Below are 26065 nucleotides of genomic sequence, written 5' to 3'. Positions count from 1 at the left end.
ATAATTTTTTCATGAAAGAAAAAACTTTAAAAGAAAGGATTTTACATAAATCCGTTGATTCCATTTGTATTCGATTCACTTTGATCTGTTAAAATGTAATATAATATTTACTTACAGCTGTACCGCCGCTGTGTAAGCGAGTTGGAGTGCCGCGCCATGAAGCCGCTGAACGACGACGCCAGCAACCGGCAAGAGATCACATCCTGGCGTACAAGACGCTAAACGACTCGAAAGAGGGCGCGAAGTGCGTCTACATCTGTCCGGGCGGATTCCAGGAGGTATAAATGATTTTTCTCAAAAATGGACGGCAAAGTCGACGTTGCCGGTTAAAAAGTAGGTCGCGAAGTGCGTAGTTTATGGTCAGTCAAAAAATTAAAAAGTTAAAAACATTGCAGTCTCGATTTCGGGACTGCAATGTTGCATACAAATTCCATTATTTGTCGAGTTCCAAACTTTTTAAAAGTTGAAGTGGCCATATCAAATGAAGGCATAGGTCCATTAAACAGCCAAACAGATGATCAGTACTTATTATTATAATGTTGGTACTGCGACTATTTAGCTGTCTCAAATAGGTTGGCGTATTTTCGGCAGAAAATTACACTTCGTTTTTCAATTAAAAAAAATAAAAAGGCGGCAAAGCAAATCTTATCAATTGTTTTTACTTTTTTCTGTGAAAATATATACGTAAGAACGTTGCTTCTGTAAAATATTTCTATTATATTTGTATTTGGTGCGCCATTTTTGAGAAAAGCACTATATATGACTCGGCAGGAAGGCTACTTGCTGGCTTCGGATTCAATTAAACGGACTCCCAAGGTCGTCCATTTAAAACGAATCCTCAGCCAGCAAGTAGCTACTTCCGAGCCTCGACAATAATGTACTATTAATTCAGTCGTACCCATTCCACCAAGGCAATAACTGCCACTAGTTACTACATGTTTATTTAGATCCTGAACTTAGATATTTATAAACCAGAACTTTTGTGCCATAGCTTTTGTGTGCGGTTAATGTACTAGTTTAGATATTATACCATGCAGTTTACAAGTCGATAACTCTTGATGTTTAGCCCTGTAGCAGTGAGTGGGACGCTGTCCAGCAGGCGCATTAGGAGCAGGACATCCTTCAGTTCGTACCGCGCCTCTCTTCCCGCGCATGCATCACGCAACTTTGTCGCGAAGGCTTTAAGAAATGACCGTTGTCCTCAGTCTGGCGATACGAAAAGAGCGGAGTGCGTGCGGTGTCCCGCGTCGGGGTGCAGCCGGCAGTGCAGCGGCGGCAACATCGACTCCGCCGCCGCGGCCGACCGCTTCCGCGGTTGCACCATCATCAACGGGGACCTCACCATTTCGCTGCCGGCCACCGGTGAGACTGTCCTCGAATACTTTACAAGTATTATCCGATTATCACAATGACGCCGCTCCGATGTGGGAGCGAGACAGCGTTATGCACGTATATAGCAGAGTCCCGCTCACACACCGAAGCGGCGTGCGGATCCGCACACAATGTGAAGACCGCCTTAAGACATATTGCCATGAAACAAATAGTACTAATGGATTGATTTCATTGCGAGTTACCTGTCGGCTTCGCTTGCCTTCTCCACGGTGATAAAATGATAATGCACTTTAAATTATGTTGTTATGTTTTTTATTTTATTAAAAGTTCGTTTAACATAATGCATCTGACTTCACAAAAACAGTTCTCTTCATAAGCACATAAACAGTGATGATTTCCGAGAGCAAATACACGAGCTACTAAATTAAAGTCCCATAATCATATAAGTGTTGTTGTATTTCAAAAGTTCCCTCGATTTCTCTGGGATCCCGTCATCAAATCCTGACTTGATGACAATGGGACAAAACTCAAAAGCAACCTTTAAAACCTTCAAACACAAAAATAATTTTCGAAATCGGTTTAATGGTCTCCGAGTAATCCGAATAAAATCCGATGAATTGTAATCGGTTAAAATATCCATAAATACTTGCTAAAGTACTATTTTGCTACAGGCAACATCGTGGCTATCCTCGAAGCGGCCATGAGCGACGTCCATGAGATCCGAGGACGGCTCAAAATATTCCAATCTATGCCGCTAGTTTCGCTCACGTTCCTAGACAAGATCGAACGGATCATCGCCAATCCTAAAGCTAACAGGTGAGTGCGCTATAGTATTTATCAAACGGTAGGTAGGGTGACAGGTGACATCTCCATATATTTATTTTATTTTTATTTATTCAACAAATTACACAGTATGACAGTTAATCAATAATATAACAGACATTTAAAATACAAATCTAATATATAACAGACTACTCACGTTTATCCATCGCCTCACAGAACTTCATACACTCACTACAGATAACAGACCAATCACTTGCAAAAACATCACATTCCGGTGCTGATGCGAGGAGCGCGTTAAGCAGTTGAAGAGCGCGGACTATAGGAGACTTACTATAGGACACAGTGCGTGTTCTTGGTACAGCCATTAGCTGAGGCATTCGTAGTCGGAAATTAAATTTGGCCTTATCTATCGAAGGTACAAGTAAACGTACCAGCTGCGTCACCAGTTCTGGGCAGTCCGAGGCTCCTCTCAAGATGCTACAGGCAGAAATCATAAGTCCAAAATTACGCCTTACTTCCAGAGAATTGAATCCCAAAAAGCTATACCTACAGAAATTTCGAGGGATACAAATATGGGTAGCAGCCGTACATCCTTTTATATAAAAATCGCAAAAATCGCTTGTAACCTAAAAACACCAATTCTGGCAAAATTGTATTGAGATGACATCTGTCAGCCTAATCATCGAATTTGAAATATACAATAAAGCTCTAATGCTAAAGCCAACTACGAATGTATAAATATTCTGCAGTCTGCTAATTACGAAGAGTAACGCCTGATTTCCTCCTACGCTGAAGTCGGTCGCTGACGTCGGTCGAGCGTACCGTCGGAAGAAAACCCGGCCAAGTGCGAGTCGGACTCGCGTTCCACAATTTTTAACAATGTACCAATTTTTTGTGAAACGAGAGGTCTAAAAAATCCGTGGGGGTCGGATCAAAAACTAAGTAATTAAGTCCGACTCACGCTTGACTGCATATTTCTAATAGGTTTTCCTGTAATCTATAGTTAAAGCTACTTTGTATAATTATTTCAAAAATTTTGACCCGGTAGTTTGGCAGATAAAGGGGGGAATGGTAATTTTTTGGCTATTTACTCAAATAACTTTTAAACTATTTATTTTAAAATTACAAAAAAAATATATTTGAGATTCTCATAATGAGCTCTCTCATTTGATATGTAACACGATATAGTTTTATTTTTTATTTTTATTCTCTTTATTTATCTTTCATCTTAGGCTAGGTTTTTATAATATGGATATAAAAGTAAAATACAAAAACACTTACAAAACATTACAAAAAAATATATAAACACATTATAAAAAACCTAACCTAGGGTACCGCCGGCAGCGGGGCAAGGCCCAAGCTGCCGGTGGTCAGGGCCGCAAAGAGAGGAACCGGCGGACTATCCGCGCCGTGTCCAAGATCACCGCCTTCTGCATCTGACCCTTGATCCAACCACCCAGCGAGTCTCTCTAGGTGTTGGTCGAGACTCTTCGCAATGAGACCGTTCGCTGACACGACTATAGGAACAATGATCGTCGAGTCAACATTCCACATGGCGGTTATCTCGTGAGCCAAGTCTAGGTACTTGCTGGACTTGTCCTTCTCGGCCTTCACGAGATTCTCATCATGGGGGATGGTGACGTCGACGAGCACAGCCCGGCGCTGCGTTCGATCTATCAGCACGATGTCAGGCTTATTGGCTACAATAGTCCTGTCAGTGACGATAGACCGATCCCAATAGAGCGTGGCACGACCATTCTCGAGAACTGGCACAGGTAAATACTTGTAGTACGGTACTTCGCGGTCCACAAGGCCATATAGAAGAGCAAGCTGCTGGTGAATAATCCTGGCTACGAGATTATGTCTGTGCAAGTACTCGCCGTTAGCAAGATGAGAACAACCGGAAATGATATGCCTGAGTGACTCTCCGGGACGGCGGCATGCCCGACAAATGTCGACCGTACCGTCCTTCAGGATATATTTCCGATAGTTGTTCGTCATCATAACTTCGTCCGCAATTGCACAGGCAAAACCCTCGGTTTCTCCGAAGAGGTCCCCGAATCGTAACCAGTTCACCGACGCGAGCAGGTCTACATCGGGTCCCGTGAGGGCCTTGTAGAACCGCCCGTGTAGCTGCTTATCCTTCCATACCGCCCTGCGGTCCGCAGTACTTTGTACCACAGGTTTGTGCCAGTTCTCGTTTGCCAAGGAGAGCGGCGTGAGTTTCCTGTCTACTGCCACCACGTCACAATGTATCCCACACTCGTTGTTAAGGAAATAATTCCTGAGATTGCACACCTCGCGGTTGTGGAGATCTTTGGCGTTTAGGAAGCCTCGGCCTCCACACTTCCGTGGGATGTACAATCTCATAACTGACGAGCGTGGGTGTAACATACGGTGTGTAGTGAGCAGTAGCCGGACCCTCCGATCCAGAGCATCCAGCTCGGTCTGAGTCCACCTTAGTATGCCAAAGGAGTATATGAGTAGGGGCATTACCCAGGCGTTGAAGGCGCGCACTTTGTTGCCTCCTGACAAAAGACTGTTAAGGACTTTTGTGAGCCGACTGAAAAAGCGCTCCTTCACCGTCCGTCTAATACCCTCATCCTCAATACCCAACGACTGTGACATACCAAGGTATTTATAGGTTTCTGATTCAGAGATAGATCTGAAAGACATAGTCTCAGAAAGTTGTAAATTTGTTGAATTTACAACCTTCCCCCGCTGTACATGCATAACCGCACACTTATCGACACCAAACTCCATTCTGATGGCGGTACTGAAAACTTCTGTGGTTTTCAGTAGCACCATCAAGTCTTGGTTATTTGGCGCAAATAGTTTGAGGTCATCCATGTACAGAAGGTGAGAAATGACTTCACCCTCTCTCCGAAGCCGGCAACCTAACCCTGAATCCTTCAGCAGGGTGCTGAGGGGATTCAGAGCTAGGCAGAACCACAGGGGACTCAGACTGTCACCCTGAAATATTCCTCGCTCGATCCTTATAAAGTCCTGCGGGCCAGGGCGGTCATCCCCACCACCTGGTTGACGAAGAGCTGTGATCCACTGCCTCATACATGCGCTTAGGAAAGATATTAAAGCTGCATCAAGTTTATACAGCTCCAATACCCTTCTCAGCCATGAGTGAGGCACCGAATCATAGGCCTTCTTATAGTCAATCCAGGCAGCCGAGAGGGCCCCCCTGTTCCGCCGAACTTGTTGACATATGGTCATGTCTATGAGGAGGAGCTCTTTAGTACCACGGGACCCAACCCTACATCCATTTTGAGCGGAGGCCAAAATATTGTTTGCGACAATATGCGCGTTGATTTTTGCTCTCAAAATGGATGTAAGGAGCTTGTAGAGTGTAGGCAAGCACGTGATGGGTCTGTAGTTCTTCGCTTCCGTGGTACTACCGGACTTGTAGAGCAGGAAGGTGACACCAGTTGTTAAGGAAGGTGGGAGAGAACCAAGCTCGAGGGCTAGTTGAAATTGTGCTGCCAAGCAGGAGTGCGAGCATCGGAACCATTTTAGCCAGAAGTTGTGCAATCCATCCGGCCCAGGACTTTTCCAGTTCTGGGCCGTGCGGATGGCACAACTTATGTCATCGGGGCTGATGGTGACTGCCCCCATAGGTTCGATAGACTCGCACTCATGCTCAACAACATTCATCCAACTCCCCTCGGTGTGTCCGACAGGCACCGACCAGATGCTACGCCAGAAGTCAGTCATGACAGTAGCATCCGGCGGCTGCGAGTCGGACGCGCGAAGGTTGGTTTCCTCCCACCTTCGATACACCTTCCTTTGGTCACTCTGGAAAAGACGATTCTGCTGGAATCGATCCACACGCTCTCTGTAGCGGCGAATACGGTTTGCCCATGCATAGACTTTCTGCTTTAGAAAGTCGACGCGCTCTGTAACATTGGCCATGTAGTCGCGGGGCCTGATATCCGTCCCCGCGAACGCCTGGTTCACAAAGCGCATTACTCGGGGGCGATTATTGCCCCCCCTAAAGCAGATCAGCTTTGCAATGAGAGTCCTAAACGAGCTGATACGTCGCTCGATCCGCGCTTGCCATGCAGGGACACCTCCGGCGGTCCTAGTTGCACGTTCAGCGTCCGGAAACTTGACTCGAGCAACACGGCACGCCGCGATGGCTCCGCAGTACATGATCGAGTGCGTATCTTCTAAATCTTTACTAGTCCGCAGATATGGCTCTAGCAAAGCGTTTAGGGCTCCCATTATCGCTAGATTGCGTCTATTCATAGGTAAACGTGGTAATCGTGGCCTAGTGTCGGGTGCGGAGCGATACTGCGTAATTGCCTCCTCCAGAGTCCTCCTCAGTTGCTCATTGGCTGTACTACTCACACTCTGCGCGAACTCCTCCTCGTCGGCATTGAGATCCACCCGCGGCGCCCCCGGTGCCTGGTCGGGTGCCGGCATTATTTTTATTATTATTATTCAGAGATTTTATAAATATGATACAAAAAGCCAATTACAGGTTCTCACCAGTAGCTACATATTAACAAGAACAATTGGTGGTTAGCACTATTGCACGATTCCTACATTTACACGCCAAACCTATAGTAAACTCATAATTCGAAATTAACTAAAGAGGATACACAAAGAAAAAGAAAAAATACAGCACAATGAAATTTAAATTAATTTTAAAAACTTTATTTTTTAATTTTCTCATTTACCCCCCAAAAGTGGCCCCCATGTTTAAAATTCATTTATTTACGTTACATGTCCGTCTTTGGGTCACAAACTTACGTATGTGTAGCAAATTTAAACTTAATTGGTCCAGTAGTTTCGGAGAAAATAGGCTGTGGCAGACGGACAGACAGACAGACAGAAGCACGCGTGATCCTATAAGGGTTCCGTTTTTTTCCTTTTGAGGTACGGAACCCTAAAAATCTGCCGCGGTCGTCAGCGTCGCTGTGCGGGGGCCCATAGAACATTATGTTAATTCGTACGCTCGACCGACGTCAGCGACCGATGTCAGCGTAGGAGGAAAACAAGCCTAAGACCGCTGGCTCAGTTTGTAAGATTTTACATGAAATATATATTTTCATCGGCGCTTTGTTGCGATCTCTTACAAGCAGTTTCACATATCACAAACATTTTTTTTTGTAACGTTTAGGTACGTAACTTACGACAAACTATAAATACGAGTATAATAGGTCCGCTTTTAAATCGAATTGAATGGACACTATAAACACGGTCAGCTTTGGTAATATCCAAATGCTGATTTGGTCAGCGTAATCTGTAGACACAATAATTGTTGTTATTTGCCGGTTGGGCTTAATTAGTGTAACCCAACTTGGTTGGCTTGATTCCAGCCAAATACTCACCTCCTGAATTAAATGTTTACATTTCATAACATCTCTAACGTATCTGTCATTTTTCAGCACCGAAGCGTTAACGATATACAACAATCGCAATTTGGAACTACTGTGGGACTGGGAAAAGCGGAAGGCCCAAAACAAGACGCTGGAGATCAGGGGGAAGGTGGTCATACAGTTTAACCCCAAACTGTGCCCCAGCGAGATCAATATGCTTAAAAACATCCCTTACAAGAACGAGCCCAATATCGAAAATGATAATGGCGATGAGGCGTTTTGTAAGTACATATTTCATAGTTATATGTAATATACTTACACGGAAAGTACACAATGTCATCCGAGTGGTGCTATTACTGAACTAACATCACACTGCTCAAACTCACATATAAAAATAATATCGAACTATTTTGTTTATCCTAACAATTATGCAATATTTGAGAAATATAATGTCGGTTTGTTATCCAGGCAGAGACAGGTTTTGAACGTCTAATTTCTTTGGACCTAAATTGATGATATTTCGAGTTTCTTGGACTACTAGCCAACAAAACACTTCGTCAAAAATGTGTCCAAAGAAATTAGGAGCACAAAAACACTGTTTATTACACCCATATATTTTATAAATTTTATTAAGTTCACTATCAATGTCTGTCTACTCCACTCCAACGGTGACGTCGGTACCGTGCCATATTACAACGCTTTCCATTCCAGGCAACCAGGAAGTCCTCACGCTGGCGCCGACCCGCTTCGAAACCGACAGAGTGGTCCTCAGCTGGAACCCCTACTGCGTCCCGGATTCTCGCAAACTCCTCGGCTACTCTCTCTACTACATCATGACCGACCGTAACGTCACACTTTATGAACAGCGCGACGCCTGTTCTGACACGTTGGTATTCTTTTCACATTTGAATAATGAACTCACATAATATCATGATAGCACAAAATCTCTAATGTTATAGGAAGAAAGATGATGCAACAATATGGATTCTAATAAAGTTATCACTTACTTACCTGGTAGTAATAATTGTGTTTTTCATTCATATACTAAATTCCATCATTTTCAACATTGCAGTGAGGATGTCTTGATTTTTTCTGGCTAATGAAGGAAAACATTTTATTTCCAAGATAGCCTCTTCATTTTACACAATACCTAAAAAAACCTAGAGTTAGTGACACATTGACTATTCGGCAACCAAAACAGTAATAACTACATTATATAGGTATTGTTCACTGCTTATTATCCTAGCATTATGGAAGAAGTGAGAATTATTTTCTAAAAAGATCGGCACGAGAAAATTACAATGTACAATGAAGGAGTGAAACTGTACCTTACGAAACTTCACCATCATGAATTCCGCTTCATTTGAGTGAATTTTCCTGGATTTTCGCGGACCAGAACACCGATGATTTTTATAACTTGATTTAGACGTTGCTATCATTTTCAATTTATACAAACAAATTGATAAGTCAAAATAAACATGACCCTATGTGTCAGTGTCAACACTGTCAACAAAAAATGCACTAAACATGACGGCACTGCAAATCCTGCCAGGTCGGCCAGGCAACGTCGCCAACGTCATAGAGTGGCAACGCCGCCCGCAACGTATTTGTACACGACATTTGTGACACACACATACGTAAAATTGATGAAAAAATTACGTTGATTTATGTATGATTTCTGTATGAAACAAAGTTTTTCTATTAGTTTAGCGCAAACGAATATTCGAAAGTAGATAAATGAGCAAATATTTGTGTAGTAATAGTGTGTAGTGCCTTAATTAAAGCAGATTGAATTTTGTATGAAAATCGAACCACCTTAAAGAAAGAAAAGGGGCCGATCAACTTCTGTCCGGCTGTCCAGTGGACAATAGTGACACAGTTTAATAGAACAAATGTTGTTTTATGTTCTACTTACATGTTTAATACCTACATATGGTCCATCATGGAAAGGGCTTAGCTATAGCTACCACATGAAATCTGGTTTTGGTAAATTTAAATCTGACCAAAAACATTTTCATGTAAAATGTTGCCAAGACGACAATATGGCTCGCACTGTCAAAAAGATCATCAATCAGATCTCATGTAGAGCCAAGCTTCTAACTCTACAAGCCCTAACTTCACAAACTCTACACCTTAGTCTTAGGCCGTTTCGGTACACCCAAATAATATAAATACATTCATCTCCCTTCATCCTCTTTATACATATTAGTAAGATAAAGTCCGTGAGCCGATGTTAGTAGACTTCTTTCCAGACAGTACGCTTTTAAGAAACTAGAACCAAGTTTGATATTATTCCAACCCTATTAATGGGTGTATTCCCATTTGTCTCCGTCGGGCACAGATAAGATGTTTTCATATAAATCATTCCCATTTGTCCCTGCCTGATGTATGGCGGCGGTCACGCGGGACTGGGACAAATGGGAACACACCCATTAATTAATGTTGTTTGTAGATGGAACGTGATCGACTTCGCCATCGAAGACAACCGCACGTCGCCTCTGAGCGGCTGCGACCGGCAGATGCTGTTCAAAGTAGTCGCCAACCTCATTCCGGATACGAGATACGCGGCCTACGTGAAAACTTTCACCACGCGCATGGATAACACCAAGGGGGCGCAAAGCCCTATCATATACTTCAAAACTTTACCTGGACGTGAGTTTGGTTTTAATGAACATGTAAAATAAATTGAAACTGCATATGCTCTTAAACTGCTTCTTAATACAGTTTTGTTATGTCTGAACATACTATGAGGGGAGATATGTAAGTCATACCCTCATAACAAAGGTTATGGATTGAAGAAGAGGTGTGAAGTCTAAGATAATCTCTAAGATTATCTTGTCTCCGAGCTTGATTGCTGTATGCACTGTATGGTGCCATATATTTTATGGCAACTGAATTGTCAAACGTCGAACTGTCACAACCATTTTTAGTGTGTAATCTACGGAGCTTTACATTATTATCTTTGGTTTAGATGGACTCATAAAACGTAATGTTTCATGGTGGCAGGTCCCAGCCCGCCCACGGTGACGGTGCGCGAGGACTCGCGCGCGCAGCACAACGTGACCGTGGTCGTGATGCCCCCCGTGCGGCCCAACGGCACCATCATCGAGTACGTGGTGGAGGTGCAGGCCAACAGCTACAACCTGCCCAAGATCATGGCCAGCAGCATCGACTACTGCAGCAATCGTGAGTTTGTAATGTGACGCCGCCATAACTTGTAAAAAACAGTCTCGCGCGCTACACAACACGTGATCGTGGTCGTGAGCCCCCCGTGCGGCCCCAATGGCACCATCGTGGAGTACGTGGTGGAGGTGCAGGCCGAAAGGTACAACCTGCCCAAGAGTATGGCCAGCATCATCGATTACTGCAGCAATCGTCAGTTTGTAATGTGACACCATAACCAGTAAAACGTTTGAAACTGTCTCGCGTGCTACACAACTCGTGGTCGTGACGCCCCTGTGCGGCCCAACGGCACCATCGTCGAGTACGTGGTGGAGGTGCAGGCCAACAGCTACAACCTGCCCAAGATCATGGCCAGCAGGATCGATTACTGCAGCAATCGTGAGTTTGTTATGTGACGCCGTAACTAGTAAATTATACTGATATCTAGTTAGAATTAGTAAGATTAAGTTGACAGCAGTTTGAAAAAAAAAAAACTATTTGATCATGAAATTCTTGCCCTTAACTATCGTCCATAAATACAGTTTTCTTAAATCACAGCCTTTCCTTCTAGTAAATACTCATAATAATACACAGTTCGACTAAAATACCTTCATTTTTCCAGCGAGCCTGCTAGCCAACATCATAGCCGCGAAATCTGAAGTGCCGCAAAAGGACGAGACGTCGATGACGGGCGACGCGAAGAACGGCACGTGCCAGTGTCGGGAGGACACGGAGCGCTACACCAAGTTCGACTCGCGGGCGGAGCAGGATCGCATGGACACCATCGCCTTCGAGAATGATCTCCAGAACTTGGTATACTATCACTAGTCAATTGTTAGGGTACCGTACCCAAAGGGTTAAAACGGGACCCTGTTACTAAGACTCCACTGTCCGTCTGTCACCAGGCTGTATTTCATGAACCGTGATAGCTGGACAGTTGAAATTTTTACAGATAATGTATTTCTGTTGCCGCTAAAACAACAAATACTAAAAACAGAATAAAATAAATAACAAACGTAATTTTTTGCCGTTTTTGCGTAATGATACGGAACCCTTCGTGCTCGAGTCCGTCTCGCACTTGGCCGGTTTTTTCTATATAATTATAATACAATAAAATAAGGTACTTGTCAGAGTTGGACCAAGGTAACTCTGCATGGCATTTGCAATGACAAATTGTGGTAATATCATCGTGAATGTCTAATTTATATAAAACTATGCCGTTTATAATGTCACACATCACTGTGTTATGTTCAAGTCGGTGCGCCTTTTTGTACTGACAAAGTGCGTTTGCCACAGTATATACAATTTGTGTTTAGGAAAATAACCTGCTTTAGGAAAATGTCGCCATTTTCCTTTTCTTAGTCGCTGTCCTCTTTGAAGAATATTGTGGACAACCGCTAATATTATCAAGGGCAGACAAGCTCAGTTTTATATTGAAAAAGTTCTTATGTACAAAATATTTTGTTGTAAATTAGTTTGTAAATATGTATAAATAATTCCATTATTTATTTATTATTATTTCCAGGTGTACGTCAAACAAACGAAAACAACAAAATCCAAGCGCGAGACCAGGATTCGGCGGTCGATCGACAACACCGTCGTGAGCAGCATGCTCGTCATCGTCACGCCCCCTGAAGGCGGTCCCGACACCATCTGGAAGGAAAATAGCACAGACCTCGAAGGTAACTTGACGTAAATCCAGCCTTTACCCGTCGCAATAGAGTCTATTCTGCACTGTTCTGAGTTCAAACGTGGATAATGAATATCAAGAAAAAGCGGGACCGACTATCCCATTGAAACGTTCAGGCAAAAATCAAGTAGTCATTAACATGTTCAATTATATACGGAAAATGAAGATAGCTCAACCTAAACTTGAGTATTAAAGTCACGCAACGAAACTTATGCAACATTTATAATTCAAATACGCTATTGATACTAGAGTATTCTATTGTTGTGACACGATTTTATCGGAGGTGATGATCGGTATGCTGAATGTTTTTAATGAGGTTAAAGCTATAGCTACCAATTTTTCGTTTCACCCTACCTACATTTTACTTTCTACATGTATTTTTGTTGATAGGCTTTCTACGCACACAACACTACTCACTGCCAGGCTCTGCGCGCGAATTGACCATCGAGAATCTGCGTCACTTCTCATGGTACACCGTCAACCTGTGGGCATGTCGTGCTCAGCACCCCAACGAGACGGTCACGGAGTTCAAGAAGACACGTTGCTCCGAACGCGCCTTCTACACCTTCCGGACCACTGAGCTGAGTGAGTACCTACGCCGGTCTGTTGGTCGGAAAACTGCGCCACTTCCCGTGGTATACCGTCAGCCTGTGGGCGTGTTGCGGTCAGCATCCCACGAGGAGTACAAAAGTCGCGCTGCTCGTGCTATTCTGTTCTACCTATATTCTATTCTATAAATATATATTGTGCTCAATTGCTGTTAATATTAAGTAACAAACTCTGTTTGCATGTTTCATTCATACTAAATCTACAGATTCTTTTTCCGTTTTCTTTTTATATTCCACACTGCAGAACGTAAAGCGATAATTATATATAGGTTCAAAAATGATTAGGTTGGTAAATAGTTCTGTTGCTTATTCTGCTCTCCTAGTCTTCTTTTCTAACTTTTCGAAATCTTGTAGCTTCCGTGGACATGGTCAGCAAAGTGCGAGCGTACGAGCTGCCGTCAAACATGACGCTCCCGGATGTGAACGTGACGTGGGACCCGCCCGTCAACCCCAACGGCTTCGTCGTGGCCTACTCCGTGTTCCTGGTGCCTGTGGAGGACAATACGAAGGTGAGCCTTGCAGCTATTGTTAACGTCCTCTGGTAAGAGCGGGAAGTCGAGATGCCGTCAATCATGACGCACCTCGCGCTCGTGGAGGAAAGGACGCAAGTAAAACATTATGATGACGCTCAGATTCTTTCCATTACACGAAAGGACTATCATATAAAACCATATCTTCTGACAGATGCAGTACGGGGTGAAAAACCAGCGTTGCGTGCCACAAACGGACTACGAGAGTAACGGGCGTGGAATAGTGTTCCACAACATGTCGCCCGGCAACTACAGCATCACGGTCACGCCCATCACCGTCAGCGGCGCCGGGAACGCCTCACATCCATTTTACTTGTTCATTGCGGTAAGTGGCATTTTCGTATTTTGAAATCTCAGAAATTAAAAGTGTTACTGGCGGTATTTTTTTAGTTTCTATGGTAGAGTAACATACTGCGTAGTGCGTTGCTTAGTTTAATTTGAAACAAAAAATAACTTAAAAACATTGCGGGATCGGTTTACGCGAAACGCGTCCTTATTCAGTTAAATGTTTCAACCAACCACGGTTTTTTTTATCTGTGTTTGAAATACCTAGTTATAGTTAGGGTATTTCAAGTTCATTTTTACACAACTTTGGGAACAAATCATATTATTTTATGAAATATCTTGATTTGTATTTTTTAAGTAGTCACACTACTATATAATTTTTCTTTAATATATGACATCTATTTCAGTTCATTTTTTTTCTACGAAAAAAAAGGCGACGAATCGTATATTAATTTATATTAGCGCTCGGTCAATGCTCAGGCCAGCAAATGTTTTCATTTTCCGTCTCGACATTACTAATATGTATTTTTTCTAAATGTAGTATTATTTGATTTCAATTTGCTTTCTCTACAGGAGCGTGCTGCGGAAACCGGCTACGAATGGATCTGGGGAGTGGTGGGCGGCATCCTCATAGTAGTGCTAGTGCTGGCCGGCGTCGCTTGGTACGCGCGGCGCGGCCTGCTGCTGCCCGCCGAGGGCAACAAGCTGTTCGCGTCCGTCAACCCGGAGTACGTGTCCACGGTGTACGTGCCCGACGAGTGGGAGGTGCCGCGCGCCAACATCGAGCTGGTGCGCGAGCTCGGACAAGGGTCCTTCGGCATGGTGAGGACTGTTCTCATACATATCCTACCTACATATCCTACATATCTGACCTGGCTATAGTTTTCCACTCATCTACTCGAAGGTTAGCTGGAAGAGATCCCTTATAGGGATAAGTTCGCCTTTGTACTTCCATTACTATAATTTATTTTTGTAAACCTGTGTTGTGTACAATAAAGTGATTACTACTAATACTACTACTACTACATATTATTGACGCGCCGACTCCTATGCATAATCCTTTACCATTGTGTTTTCTCGGCAACGTTCGGATTTGTCATGCTACTTTAGTCAACCTCAGTACTTTTTGTACTGAGCTTGACTGAAATAGCATAACACGTTCGTTTTTTTTTCTTTTTATATGTAATCCAGTAACATGTGTACATATGCCATACGATAAAAAAAAAACGTGCGTTTCCGTGAAAATACTATGGTAAAGGATTATACACTGCATCTGTACAGTCGGTGCCCTAACATAAATGTCCACTTTACTATACAGCTAGTATGGCGACGTGGTTATTTAGGGTGGGGCGTTTACTGTACGTGCTAACATTAAGGACTAGTTGCAATGGTGAGGACAGAGGATGTGGAAGCATAGTTTCTTGCAGTCGAAACTCATTTGACAAACGCATATCTCACTAAGGCCCACTTGCACAATTCCACTAACCCGGGGTTAACCGGTTAAACCTGGAGTTACCATGGTTACCAGTACAATTTGACACTGGGTTAACGGTTTAACCGGTTAACCCCGGGTTAGTGGGATGGTGCAAGTGAGCCTATAAGTACTAAAACCTAGTTTATTTTCTGGATCGGAATGTCAAAGGACCATGCCTAATAATAATAATAGCAATAGCATCTTAAACATGATGGCTAATAAGCTTGATTGTCCTTTGATGTGGAAACTGTGTCAAAGGACAAAATCTGTGTTTATTATTAAGTACTAACGTAGGCTAGGATCAACTAACACTCTTTGGACCATTTGTTGTCTTTAATAAAATAATAATAATAATAATATCTATGCTAGTTTGCTATCGACTGAGACACCGTATTTATATTTTTGTACTTTTTTTAAGTTTAGCTTATGGGTTCATTTATTTGTGTTAATCTCGTTATTTTTAATTTTCAGGTATATGAAGGCATAGGGATAGGCATTGAAAAATTAAAACCAGAAACTCGATGCGCTGTGAAAACTGTCAATGAACATGCAACTGACAGGTATTTATTCAAATTCTGATGTAGTTATTGATTCGACATGAGCCATGTGTATTAGTCAGAAAAAAATCATATTTTCAATGATCTATGACTTTTACAATTTGAAGAACAAGTAATTTAGGAAGTCCGTAAAATAATCTAAACATTTCTCGTTATCAGACGTTCAACGTGTTGCCTCCTGTCGCACTTGTAAATTCGCACGTAAGTGTGACAGAGAGGCAACACGTCGAATGTGGTGGTGGTGGTGGTAGGCCCTCGGATTCTAGGGGCACAATTTAATGACAGGTGGGGAGTTCCTATAAATTAAATTATCTGAGCTTTGTTTGTAACTGTATATTATTTACAAGCGACCCGCTCCGGCTTTGTACGGGTGCAATGCTGATGACAGGGATGACATATGAACCTTCCTTTTGAATCACTCTATCTATTAAAAAAACCGCATCAAATTCCGTTGCGTACTTTTAAAGATCTAAGCATACACAGGGACAGACAGACAGCAGGAAGCGACTTTGTTTTATACTATGTAGTGATAATGATAAGTATTATTTCGGGGTCGATGATAAGGTTTACACAAAGCATATTTTATATGATCGCTAGGTTAGAAAAAAAAGAAAGAAATTTCCAAAATCCTTTTAAAATAAAGAATGGAATTGAGTTATTATTTTGTTTCATGTTAAATAATATTTTTACATACAAAACTTGGAGCGATCTTGGAGGTATATGAGAGAAACATCGATTATTGAGTTTATCGATATAAGAACTTGTAGCGAGACAGAATAATATTGATATTCGCGAGGCGCGCGGATCCGAATACTTTCTCGCTCGCACACTACTACCTGTTGCGCTCAGCGGACCGACCGACCCGAGCGCGAGCGAAGATCTCCGAGCGGCGCACGGCACTGAATAAAAGGCGCTGCGCGGCCGCCGATATAATCAGTTGTTAGCTAGCGGTCCAGCTTGGGAGACGGCCTCTGCTATCCTCAAGGTAAACCAACAAATGAGCACGGGTGAGAACGTCGCTACGTACCGCCCTAAGCTTCATCCTCGGTTAACCTTTAGTCTAGCGTTGGACATCCCCTGAGGAATCGAGCAAGGAGTGAGAACGCCACAGCGTACCGCTCTCCGCTCACATGTTATATATTTTGTTGCTAGGTACTTAACTTGTATAACTTGATTTTGTTCTAGTATAAGTTGCAACCAATAAAATACTGGTTTCCACTTGGCGTCTCATTCCATCCCTACAAACTTAAATTTTGCTACCAAAATTCCGATGTGTGCTCACTACGTGTCTCGTCCTGGTATGAGTTGATGGAATATTTGTACAGGGAGCGTATCGAGTTCCTGAACGAGGCTTCAGTGATGAAGGCGTTCGACACGTTCCACGTGGTGCGGCTGCTGGGCGTGGTGTCCCGCGGACAGCCCACGCTGGTGGTCATGGAGCTGATGGAGCATGGGGACCTCAAGACCTACCTGCGCTCGCACCGCCCCGACTCCGACAACTCGCTGCCCAAGAAGGAGTCGGCCGGTCCACCGCCCACTTTGCAGAACATACTGCAGGTGACATTTTGTGGATATGTGTTACTAGCTATTTCCCGCGGCTTCGTCTGCGTGGAGTTAGCTTATTTTTTATCCAATCTGCTTTCTATCGATTCCTCATACAAACTTGCACCCCCCCATCTTTTCACCCCCTTAAAGGATGACTTCTGGGATAAAAACTACCCTATGCCCTTCCCCGGGACTTAAACTATCTCTATACCAAATTTCAACTAAATCGGTTCAGCGGTTTTAGCGTTATATGGTACACAGTGCTTGCTGTTCCCAATTCGTATGTCTTGTATAATAGAGTGCTAAAGCGATAAGGGAATGGCGACAAGTTAGCACTGTGGTCCATATAGAAATTAAGATGAGTCAGCAGTGCTAACTTAGCACCGTGGACTATATATGAATGTGGGCGAGTTAAGAACGTGACCACATAGAAATGTCTACGAAACAGGACAGTGGGCCATATGGCAATGAGGACAACTTAAGAAGGTGCTGAAATAGAACTGTGGACAAAGTCGCCCTGAGCCTTGTAAACAACCTTTTATTAATATGTTTCATATTTGTTTCAGATGGCTATAGAAATAGCCGACGGTATGGCTTACCTATCGGCCAAAAAATTTGTGCACCGCGATCTAGCGGCGCGCAACTGTATGGTCGCCGGTGACCTCACGGTCAAAGTGGGGGACTTCGGCATGACCAGAGACATTTATGAGACTGATTATTATAGGAAAGGCTCAAAGGGCCTGCTACCCGTTAGGTGGATGAGTCCCGAGAGCTTAAAAGATGGGGTGAGTTATTTCAAATACCTAAACAATCTTTTAATTTTGGTATTTTTGAATTGCTTATTATAAATATATGGAATATTAGAACCACATAAAACCTTAATTTCAGTTACAACTGTCTGTTTAGTCACTTAGGCCAACAGCGTCATCGCTTAAGATTTTAACTTAAAAAATGGGTTTAAAACAAATTTGTTCCTATTTCAGGTGTTTTCAAGTAGTAGTGACATTTGGAGTTTCGGGGTCGTCTTATGGGAGATGGCCACGCTCGCCATGCAGCCATATCAGGTATTTGCGAACATAAAATAGTTATTTGTTATACAAGGATGCAAAGTTGTATTTTACCCGCGAGTGTTTCAACACACGAGAAGTAAAATACATTTGCACCCGTGTGTAACACAAAACTTTTCCCCTCACTATAGCGAGGAAAGTGCAACATCCACAGGCGTTATATCATCTTCATCACTGGAATCACTTATTTTTTACGATATTATAACAGAAAACACTGGAAATTATGATTTTTACGTGAGTCGGTGAGAAGTGTTTTTGACATTTCTGTTCTGATTTATGAAATGTCAACGATGCTTTTTGAAATTGCATCGACTCAACTTGTGCGTTCAGAATTATATTTAAGATCATTATAAAAAATCTAACGTTTCTTATGGAATTTGTAGGTTTATGACTTAAAATTATTAAATAAAGCTAAATTTTGAGCTAAAATAAGCTAGTGGATAAATTGCGTTTTTCCCCGCTTGTTTTAAAAGATAAAAGACGGCTTTCCGAGCTAGTAAGGGGAAAATACATTTATCTAAATTATGTCCCTGCCCCTACAAAATTTCGTAAAAAATCTAATAGTTAAATATGGTGCCGGCAGCTGTCATTTTAATTCATACCATAGAGTGGCATAGAGAAATGTCGAACATTTTATAGAAGCTAACTTAAACGAATTATAATGACGTAGACTGGTGCAACCGGCTCTTAGACTATGTGCAGCTTGTTTTGAAACCTCATCCGCTTAGCTACTTCTGCTGCACCCCTAGTGTGTCAATAATCTGACTCGATCTGTTACCCTCCCCCCGCACCACGCCGCAACCCTGGCCCGTTTAGTACCTAGTGTGTGACATGACTGTGACGTCATTATGTAACCGCCAACTCAGTGAACGAGTACTAAGGCCCACGTTAATTTGGGGCCAATTACTTTAGTGCAATTTAAAACCTTTACAAGCGGAACAGAGTTGCAATTGTAATGTTTCGAAAGAACAAATTCAACCACATTTTCAATACTATTGATTTTTTATTTGGTTCACCAACAACCGTTTACACTAGCGATAGCACAGAAAGAAAGAATACATACATCATTTTTAGTGATATTCTAAGTGCAACAATCACTTAAACACAGCATGCATTTATACAAAGAAAAAACAAAAAAGATCTTACTACAAATTTCCAATTCAAGTACCAAATCACCTGTTATTGAGGGCCTCAGTACTCAGTAGGATAGTGAACATAATTAGGTGGATCGTTATCAGGGTCTGTCGAACGAGCAAGTGCTGCGCTACGTGGTGGAGGGCGGCGTGATGGAGCGGCCGGAGCACTGCCCGGACCGGCTGTACGAGCTGATGCGCGCGTGCTGGGCGCACCGGCCGCAGCAGCGGCCCACGTTCCTGCAGCTCGTCCACGACCTCTCCTCCACGGCCGCGCCCTACTTCCGCCACCGCTCCTTCTTCCACACGCCGCAGGGACAGGAGCTCTTCGCGCTGCAGCGGACTGCTCAAGGTCAGGACCGATCTAGTTATTTATTTATTTTGATTCGAGGGCCCCGGCTCTCCTTCGCGGGCAGGATTTTATGATCTTTATTTTCTCCCACTTATTTTCCCCGAACCAATAGTGAGGGCTTGTAAAAATAGACCTTCCGTCACGTTAGGTGCCTGCTGAACGCTGAAATTTGGTTAGAATTTCTTATTTATTTGTTTCTGTACATTAAGACGAAAGTGGAGGACCCGCGCGAAATAGCCTTTTCATACAAACGTAGTCGTCATTTGCCTCTCTGGATATCGACATTATTGAAAATATTTTGACAGAAGTTGTTGTATATCATCCACAGCTATGCCCCTACGTTTTCGAATTTTTAATTATTATAAGGGTTAGGAGCATTTAAAAATTTGTATGAAATCTGGTTTTCGGTCCCAAGTTTTACCATTTGTATGCAAAAAATCAAAAAAAGTCAAACGCCAGGCAAAAAAGCCATAGCTATGGTTAATATACATCAAATTATGTAAAAACTAAAAATATTTTCCATAATATCAATATCCAGAGAGGAAAATGGGGCTACAATACCTAAATCATCACCTTCCTAAGTCATCCACATTCTTATAACGTGGGTGGTGTATGGAGAAACGGCCGTCCTCTTTCCTCTTAACACATGCTGTACGTTTGGAACTCTATTATTATTATCGTGCATGTTTTTCAAAGTCATATGGTCATTGAGTGGATTGTATAATTCGTAATTAGATGGAATTCGTTATCTTAATTACAAAGAATCCAGTACATACAATGAAAAAAATGTATTGTTTACTGTATTCAGAAAGTAAAAGTGTAAAAGTAAACAACTGAATGAGCATTCTTGCTTTAAAACATGAAGGTGCGCCCAGGGCCGAATTTTACATACAAAATCACTAATAGTATTAGCTTGTATTTTATTTATTATGCAATAGGCCCCAGGTGTAACAAACGCTCCCCGAATGTGCCTGCGAAAGGTTCGCCAACTGGGATAATTCAACAATGATGCCCAGAGCGTGAGCGGTTCGCAGACCGCCAGATCTGGAAGAAACTCTTATAACAAAGTAAAGAATGCTTAGCTTATGAAATCGGATTATACCGCGTATATTGAATTTATAATACATCCCGACGTTTCGAACCCTTTACAGCTCTTTTCAATATACGCGATCCGATTTCATAGTTTTATTTCATGAGTAACTATCGCGGTTACCGAAGACAATATTAAAGAATGCTTATTCGTTCTCTTGGCCAAAATCGCGTTTACGTAGAGCGCTTATTTTTTCTCACGTTATGCCTCAGAAGGCTCCGAGCAGGCCCCTTGCTGATCTATCGTAAGTAACCATATTTGCATGGCGGTAACACGAAGCTCACTATAGAAACTATTGTTTGATAGGCTTGACTTTATCTTTGTCACCCATTTTATTAAGCAAAAAAAACAATAAAGGATATTTGTATTGCTTAAATATACGATATACTAAAGCCATAGTCAACCCTGTCGAGTTGACAAACAACGGACAATTGAGACAACTAACACGTCGTTGTAATATAACTATATTTGATTTGCTTTTTTTTCATAGACGTTGTGTTATTTTTTTATTCATAAATCAAATAGGTACTTAAATAATTTGTGTTTTTGATATTTATTAGCAAGTGTGTTGTATAGGTACACGCAAGTGGGCACTGGAGTTTGCTTGATGTATTTGACTAATGTGGAGGCATGTTATATGTGCCACCACGATATTAGTTTCATTATTATTTGCTTGTACATATATATTCGCTTACTTTTTAAATAGTTGTTTCTAATTAGGGCTAATTCATATCATGTAATTAGGTATCCAAATCACCACCAAATCACAATTTAAGAACCCTTCGTAGCGTTTTAATCAATATTTATTTTTAATCGAAAAGTACGTATGATAAAAATTATGGTATTTCTAATTAAATAAACAAACAATGGGTAATTAATCAAACATCTATGCAAATGCAAAGTAATTAATGATACTGCAAACCTTACGACAAACACATTTCTAATATGGAACGTATCTCCGGAAATGTAATACACAGGTTACCTGTATCTTGCGAAATTGTTTGTATGGTACTCATGATAATTTGTATGGTACAGAGGAGGAGCAGGAGCTGCCAGGCGTGAACGTGGGCGCCGTGGCGACGGGGTCGGGCTCCAACCTGTTCGGCGTGTCGGGCCGCCTGGCGTCGTGGGTGCGCGAGCTGTCGTCGCTGCGCTCGCACGCGTCCGACGACGCGGCCGCCGAGCCGCTGCAGCCGCCGCTCAAGCTGCAGTCCGGCGACGGCGGCGACGGCGGCGGCGGCGGCGGCGGCGGCGGTCCCAACGGCGTGCTGCGCGACGAGCGCTACACGCGCGACCCCGCCGCCACGGGCTGCTAGCGCCCGCCGCCACCCGCGCCCGCCCAACCGCATCTACCTCCGGTCCGTCGGCCGAGCCGACCGACTTCGAATCCTAGCCGTAAGCGTAGTTAGCGAATTATTCGACGAGCCGCCGAACCCGCGAGTGCGCGTCCGCGTCGCTGTATATATTTTTAAACGATCGTCGATTGTGCGTTTCGAGTCGAGCTATTATTATTGTTGTTGTCGTGCGTTGCGGCGCCGCGCCGCGTCGCGCCGCCCGAAGCGGTCCGCTTCGTGTCGCGCGAACGCTCCCGATTAATTTTTATTTATAGTGTAAATTTATATATTTAAGGGAAAGTTCTTAAATCTTCTCTGCATTTATAACTGTAATTTATTGCATACGGAGTGTGCCGACTTGCAGAGGCGACGTTATCTAGAATAAAATCTAGTTAATTATTTCGTTAATTAAGGTTTCGTTACTGACGCGACGATTCGTCGACCCGCGTCAGACGACTCGTTTTCATATCAGGAAATTAATATTTTTGGCGATATTTAAGCCGGTCCGTCGACGGACGCGAATCCTATATAGTTTACCTCAATCAATAGTTGTATCGGTGTCATATTTGACATAGCCTATTAATGTTAAGTTTATCGAGTAAGATGTAATTTTTATATTATTGTGTAGGTGTAAGATGGTGTACTAGTTGTGTTATTAATTTCCTGATATCGAACCCCCGGCCGCCGTGCGCCGTGCGCGACTGCCGCGACTCCACTATATTGACGCAACATCTTTGGGATGTTTCTTGTTACGCTATACATCATTATTTCTGCATCTTGTGCTTTTTGTTGTTATAAGTGACCAAAGTGACCAATATTTTCCCGCCCATACTGCTATGGAAGTTATGTAAATTGATAATTACTAGAATATTCAAGATGTCATAAAAGGTTTGTTCAAACAAATTGTTCTAATAATTTAATATTGTAATACTCATTGTCTGATCCTTAGTTTTTCATTAAATTAATGATATCTATGGAATATAATGTGTTCAATCGGATTTACCAGTAAAGACTTGAAATATAATTATTGTTACTTATTATTTGTTATAATAATAGTTCAGATTATAGCCGTATGTATTGACATGAATAAATCTGCCCATGTAATTATTAATAATTTCCAGGATATAATATATATGTACATTTATGTAAATAGTTACTATGAAAACAATGTGTTCTATATCAATTATACAATAAACATTATTGTAATTTATATTCATCTTTATATAGTAATTGTGTTAATATTGTTGCATATGAAAATTTACATAATGTACAGTAAGTAAGTCGCATCGTGCAGCACTAATGTATCGTAAACAACTCGCTCTCTGCTCAGAACGTGCGCGTGCCACTGCCAACAGAGCGTACTATATGTCGAGAGGTACTACGACACCGTTTAATATATATAGCAGCTGTTTCATTCGCACGTTTTGAGCAGTCTGCTTTTAATTGTAGTCGCACGGTGATCCTCTGTTTGTCGGATATTTTATTAACTTAAGTTTATACGAAATTATAAATGCGACAGAACAGAGGACGGGCGCATTAATCAATGTTTGTATCAGAATAATGTGGACTTGCATAAATGTAATTTGAATAGCAATGCAAAACAATGCAAATATCTATACTTATAGTAACATAAATTACGCAATATTATTGTGTCATGGTTTTTTTATAGGTGTCAAGTATACAGTTCTGAAATTATTGAAATTAACTTATAGTATTCCAATGTAAATCCCGGATTGTACTTAACGCTCGCAAGCGAGGTGTCGCACGGCGAACCGAGTGCCTTCATACGTCCAGGAGCGGACGCGGAATCGCGATCGAGGCCTCACGCGGGCCTCCGGTTATATTCACCACGTTTTATACTTAATTAACTAGTTCAAAATTTCATCATAATCGGTAAACATGCCACAAGTTAAAATATAGGGACATCGGTTGCAGCGCCTGTGAGGCGCTGTACTAGTGTTCTAAGTGTAAACGAGTGCCTTGAAACATCCAGCCTTAGCGGAATGCAGGTTGGCTGACTGCACGACTGCGCGGTCCGGACCGTGCCACAGGAATACAATTCAGTAAAGGTTGGGTGGGCATGATGCATATATAACGAATGGCTAGCAGTAAAATATTGTAATGGTTTATATGATTCCGTTCGATGCACCGTGGCCTTTCATATCGCGCCCGCGCGAAATGACGGCGACGGCGAGCGTGCGTCTTTGTCGGGCTCAAGGCACGTTGCATTCGTCGTAGTTTAATAGCTCACAAGAGTTGATTTCAAATTATTTTCCAAAGTTGAAATCCAAATAATTGTTTAATTTTAGAAAGTGCATAGTGCCTTTTGCTCAATTTATGCAAATATTGTAGGTACCGATTAGCATAGTGATTTAAATGTAGGGCCATGTTTTCGTTCCACCTTTTATTGCCGACCAGAGGCGCCGCGCCGGCGCGAACCGACGAGTGGCCCGAGCCACTCCGTCTCCCTCGCTCCATATGCACCGCATGAACGATCAGCACAGGTAGTGAGTGGAGTGCTGTGCTGCTAGCCGAGCCGGCGCGAACTGACGAGTGGCCCGAGCCACTCCGCCTCCCTCGCCCCACATGCACCGCGTGAACGATCAGCACAGGTAGTGAGTGGAGTGCTGTGCTGCTAGCCGAGCCGGCGCAAACCGACGAGTGGCCCGAGCCACTCCGCCTCCCTCGCCGCCCTACATGCACCGCGTGAACGATCAGCACAGGTAGTGAGTGGAGTGCTGTGCTGCTAGCCGAGCCGGCGCGAACTGACGAGTGGCCCGAGCCACTCCGCCTCCCTCGCCCCACAAGCACCGCGTGAACGATCAGCACAGGTAGTGAGCGGAGGGCTGTGCTGCTAGCCGAGCCGGCGCGAACTGACGAGTGGCTCGAGCCACTCCGCCTCCCTCGCCCCACATGCACCGCGTGAACGATCAGCACAGGTAGTGAGTGGAGTGCTGTGCTACTAGCCGAGCCGGCGCGAACTGACGAGTGGCCCGAGCCACTCCGCCTCCCTCGCTCCACATGCACCGCATGAACGATCAGCACAGGTAGTGAGTGGAGTACTGTGCTGCTAGCCGAGCCGGCGCGAACTGACGAGTGGCCCGAGCCACTCCGCCTCCCTCGCTCCACATGCACCGCATGAACGATCAGCACAGGTAGGTAGCGTAGTGAGTGCTGTGTTGCTAGCTAAGCCAGCGCGAGAGGGCGGAGTGGCCGCGCGAGCTCGCACAACGTTGCCTCACACCGCGTTCCCTGCGGCCTGTCTTATCACTTGCGCTCTTGTTTTGACAGTATTTACTATATTGTGATTTTTCCACCTTTTATCGTAGCTGCTGTATACATACCTCATTTTAGTAATTATATTATGCGCATACATTATTGACTGATAATAATTTAATATTTCCAAATGATTGTGTTCCTTGTGTGATGTGTGTGTGTTTGTGTAATGGTGTAAGTGTCGGGGTAGCGTTGTGCTCTATGCTCAATTTAGATACAATTTCACCAAACTTTTGAGGTAGTGTTCGATGTACGGGTCATTCCGCTGATATGAAAGTACGACGAGCGCGTCTGTATCTGCTCTTATAGACTGAAGTAGAATTGCCTATCTGCCACTCCACAACATTAAACATTTAATATCATCAGTGGCGTAGATAATTGAAATTATAATGAATTTACCTACCGATAGTCACACTACAAATAGGTAGAAACTTTACTGCCGCTTTAATGGGTTATTTTAGTTTGTTAGTTACTTTAGACGATAGGGATTCGATGTTTTATAAATGGAGAG

General features: G+C 43.0%; 1 protein-coding gene across 1 annotated transcript in view; it reads left to right on the top strand.

Annotated features, from left to right (window-relative positions):
• Positions 1–23882, top strand: part of LOC134756199 (insulin receptor-like) — a 126814-nt gene extending 102932 nt beyond the window's left edge. Inside the window, 20 exon segments of the mRNA XM_063693028.1 lie at positions 118–196; positions 199–278; positions 1206–1362; positions 2004–2148; positions 7521–7732; positions 8163–8337; positions 9904–10103; positions 10458–10637; positions 11236–11426; positions 12139–12295; positions 12694–12888; positions 13266–13420; positions 13596–13766; positions 14300–14548; positions 15672–15760; positions 17083–17314; positions 17869–18087; positions 18286–18366; positions 19608–19854; positions 21980–23882. Coding sequence (XP_063549098.1) covers positions 118–196; positions 199–278; positions 1206–1362; positions 2004–2148; positions 7521–7732; positions 8163–8337; positions 9904–10103; positions 10458–10637; positions 11236–11426; positions 12139–12295; positions 12694–12888; positions 13266–13420; positions 13596–13766; positions 14300–14548; positions 15672–15760; positions 17083–17314; positions 17869–18087; positions 18286–18366; positions 19608–19854; positions 21980–22260 — 3495 coding nt within the window. The 3' untranslated portion in view covers positions 22261–23882.
• Positions 23883–26065: the final 2183 nt, after the last annotated feature.

Source organism: Cydia strobilella, chromosome 3 (assembly GCF_947568885.1).
Source record: "Cydia strobilella chromosome 3, ilCydStro3.1, whole genome shotgun sequence".
In the NCBI taxonomy this organism is placed as follows: Eukaryota; Metazoa; Arthropoda; class Insecta; order Lepidoptera; family Tortricidae; genus Cydia; species Cydia strobilella.
Note: the sequence above shows the minus strand (reverse complement) of the source record. Positions and strands in the feature narration are given on the sequence as shown.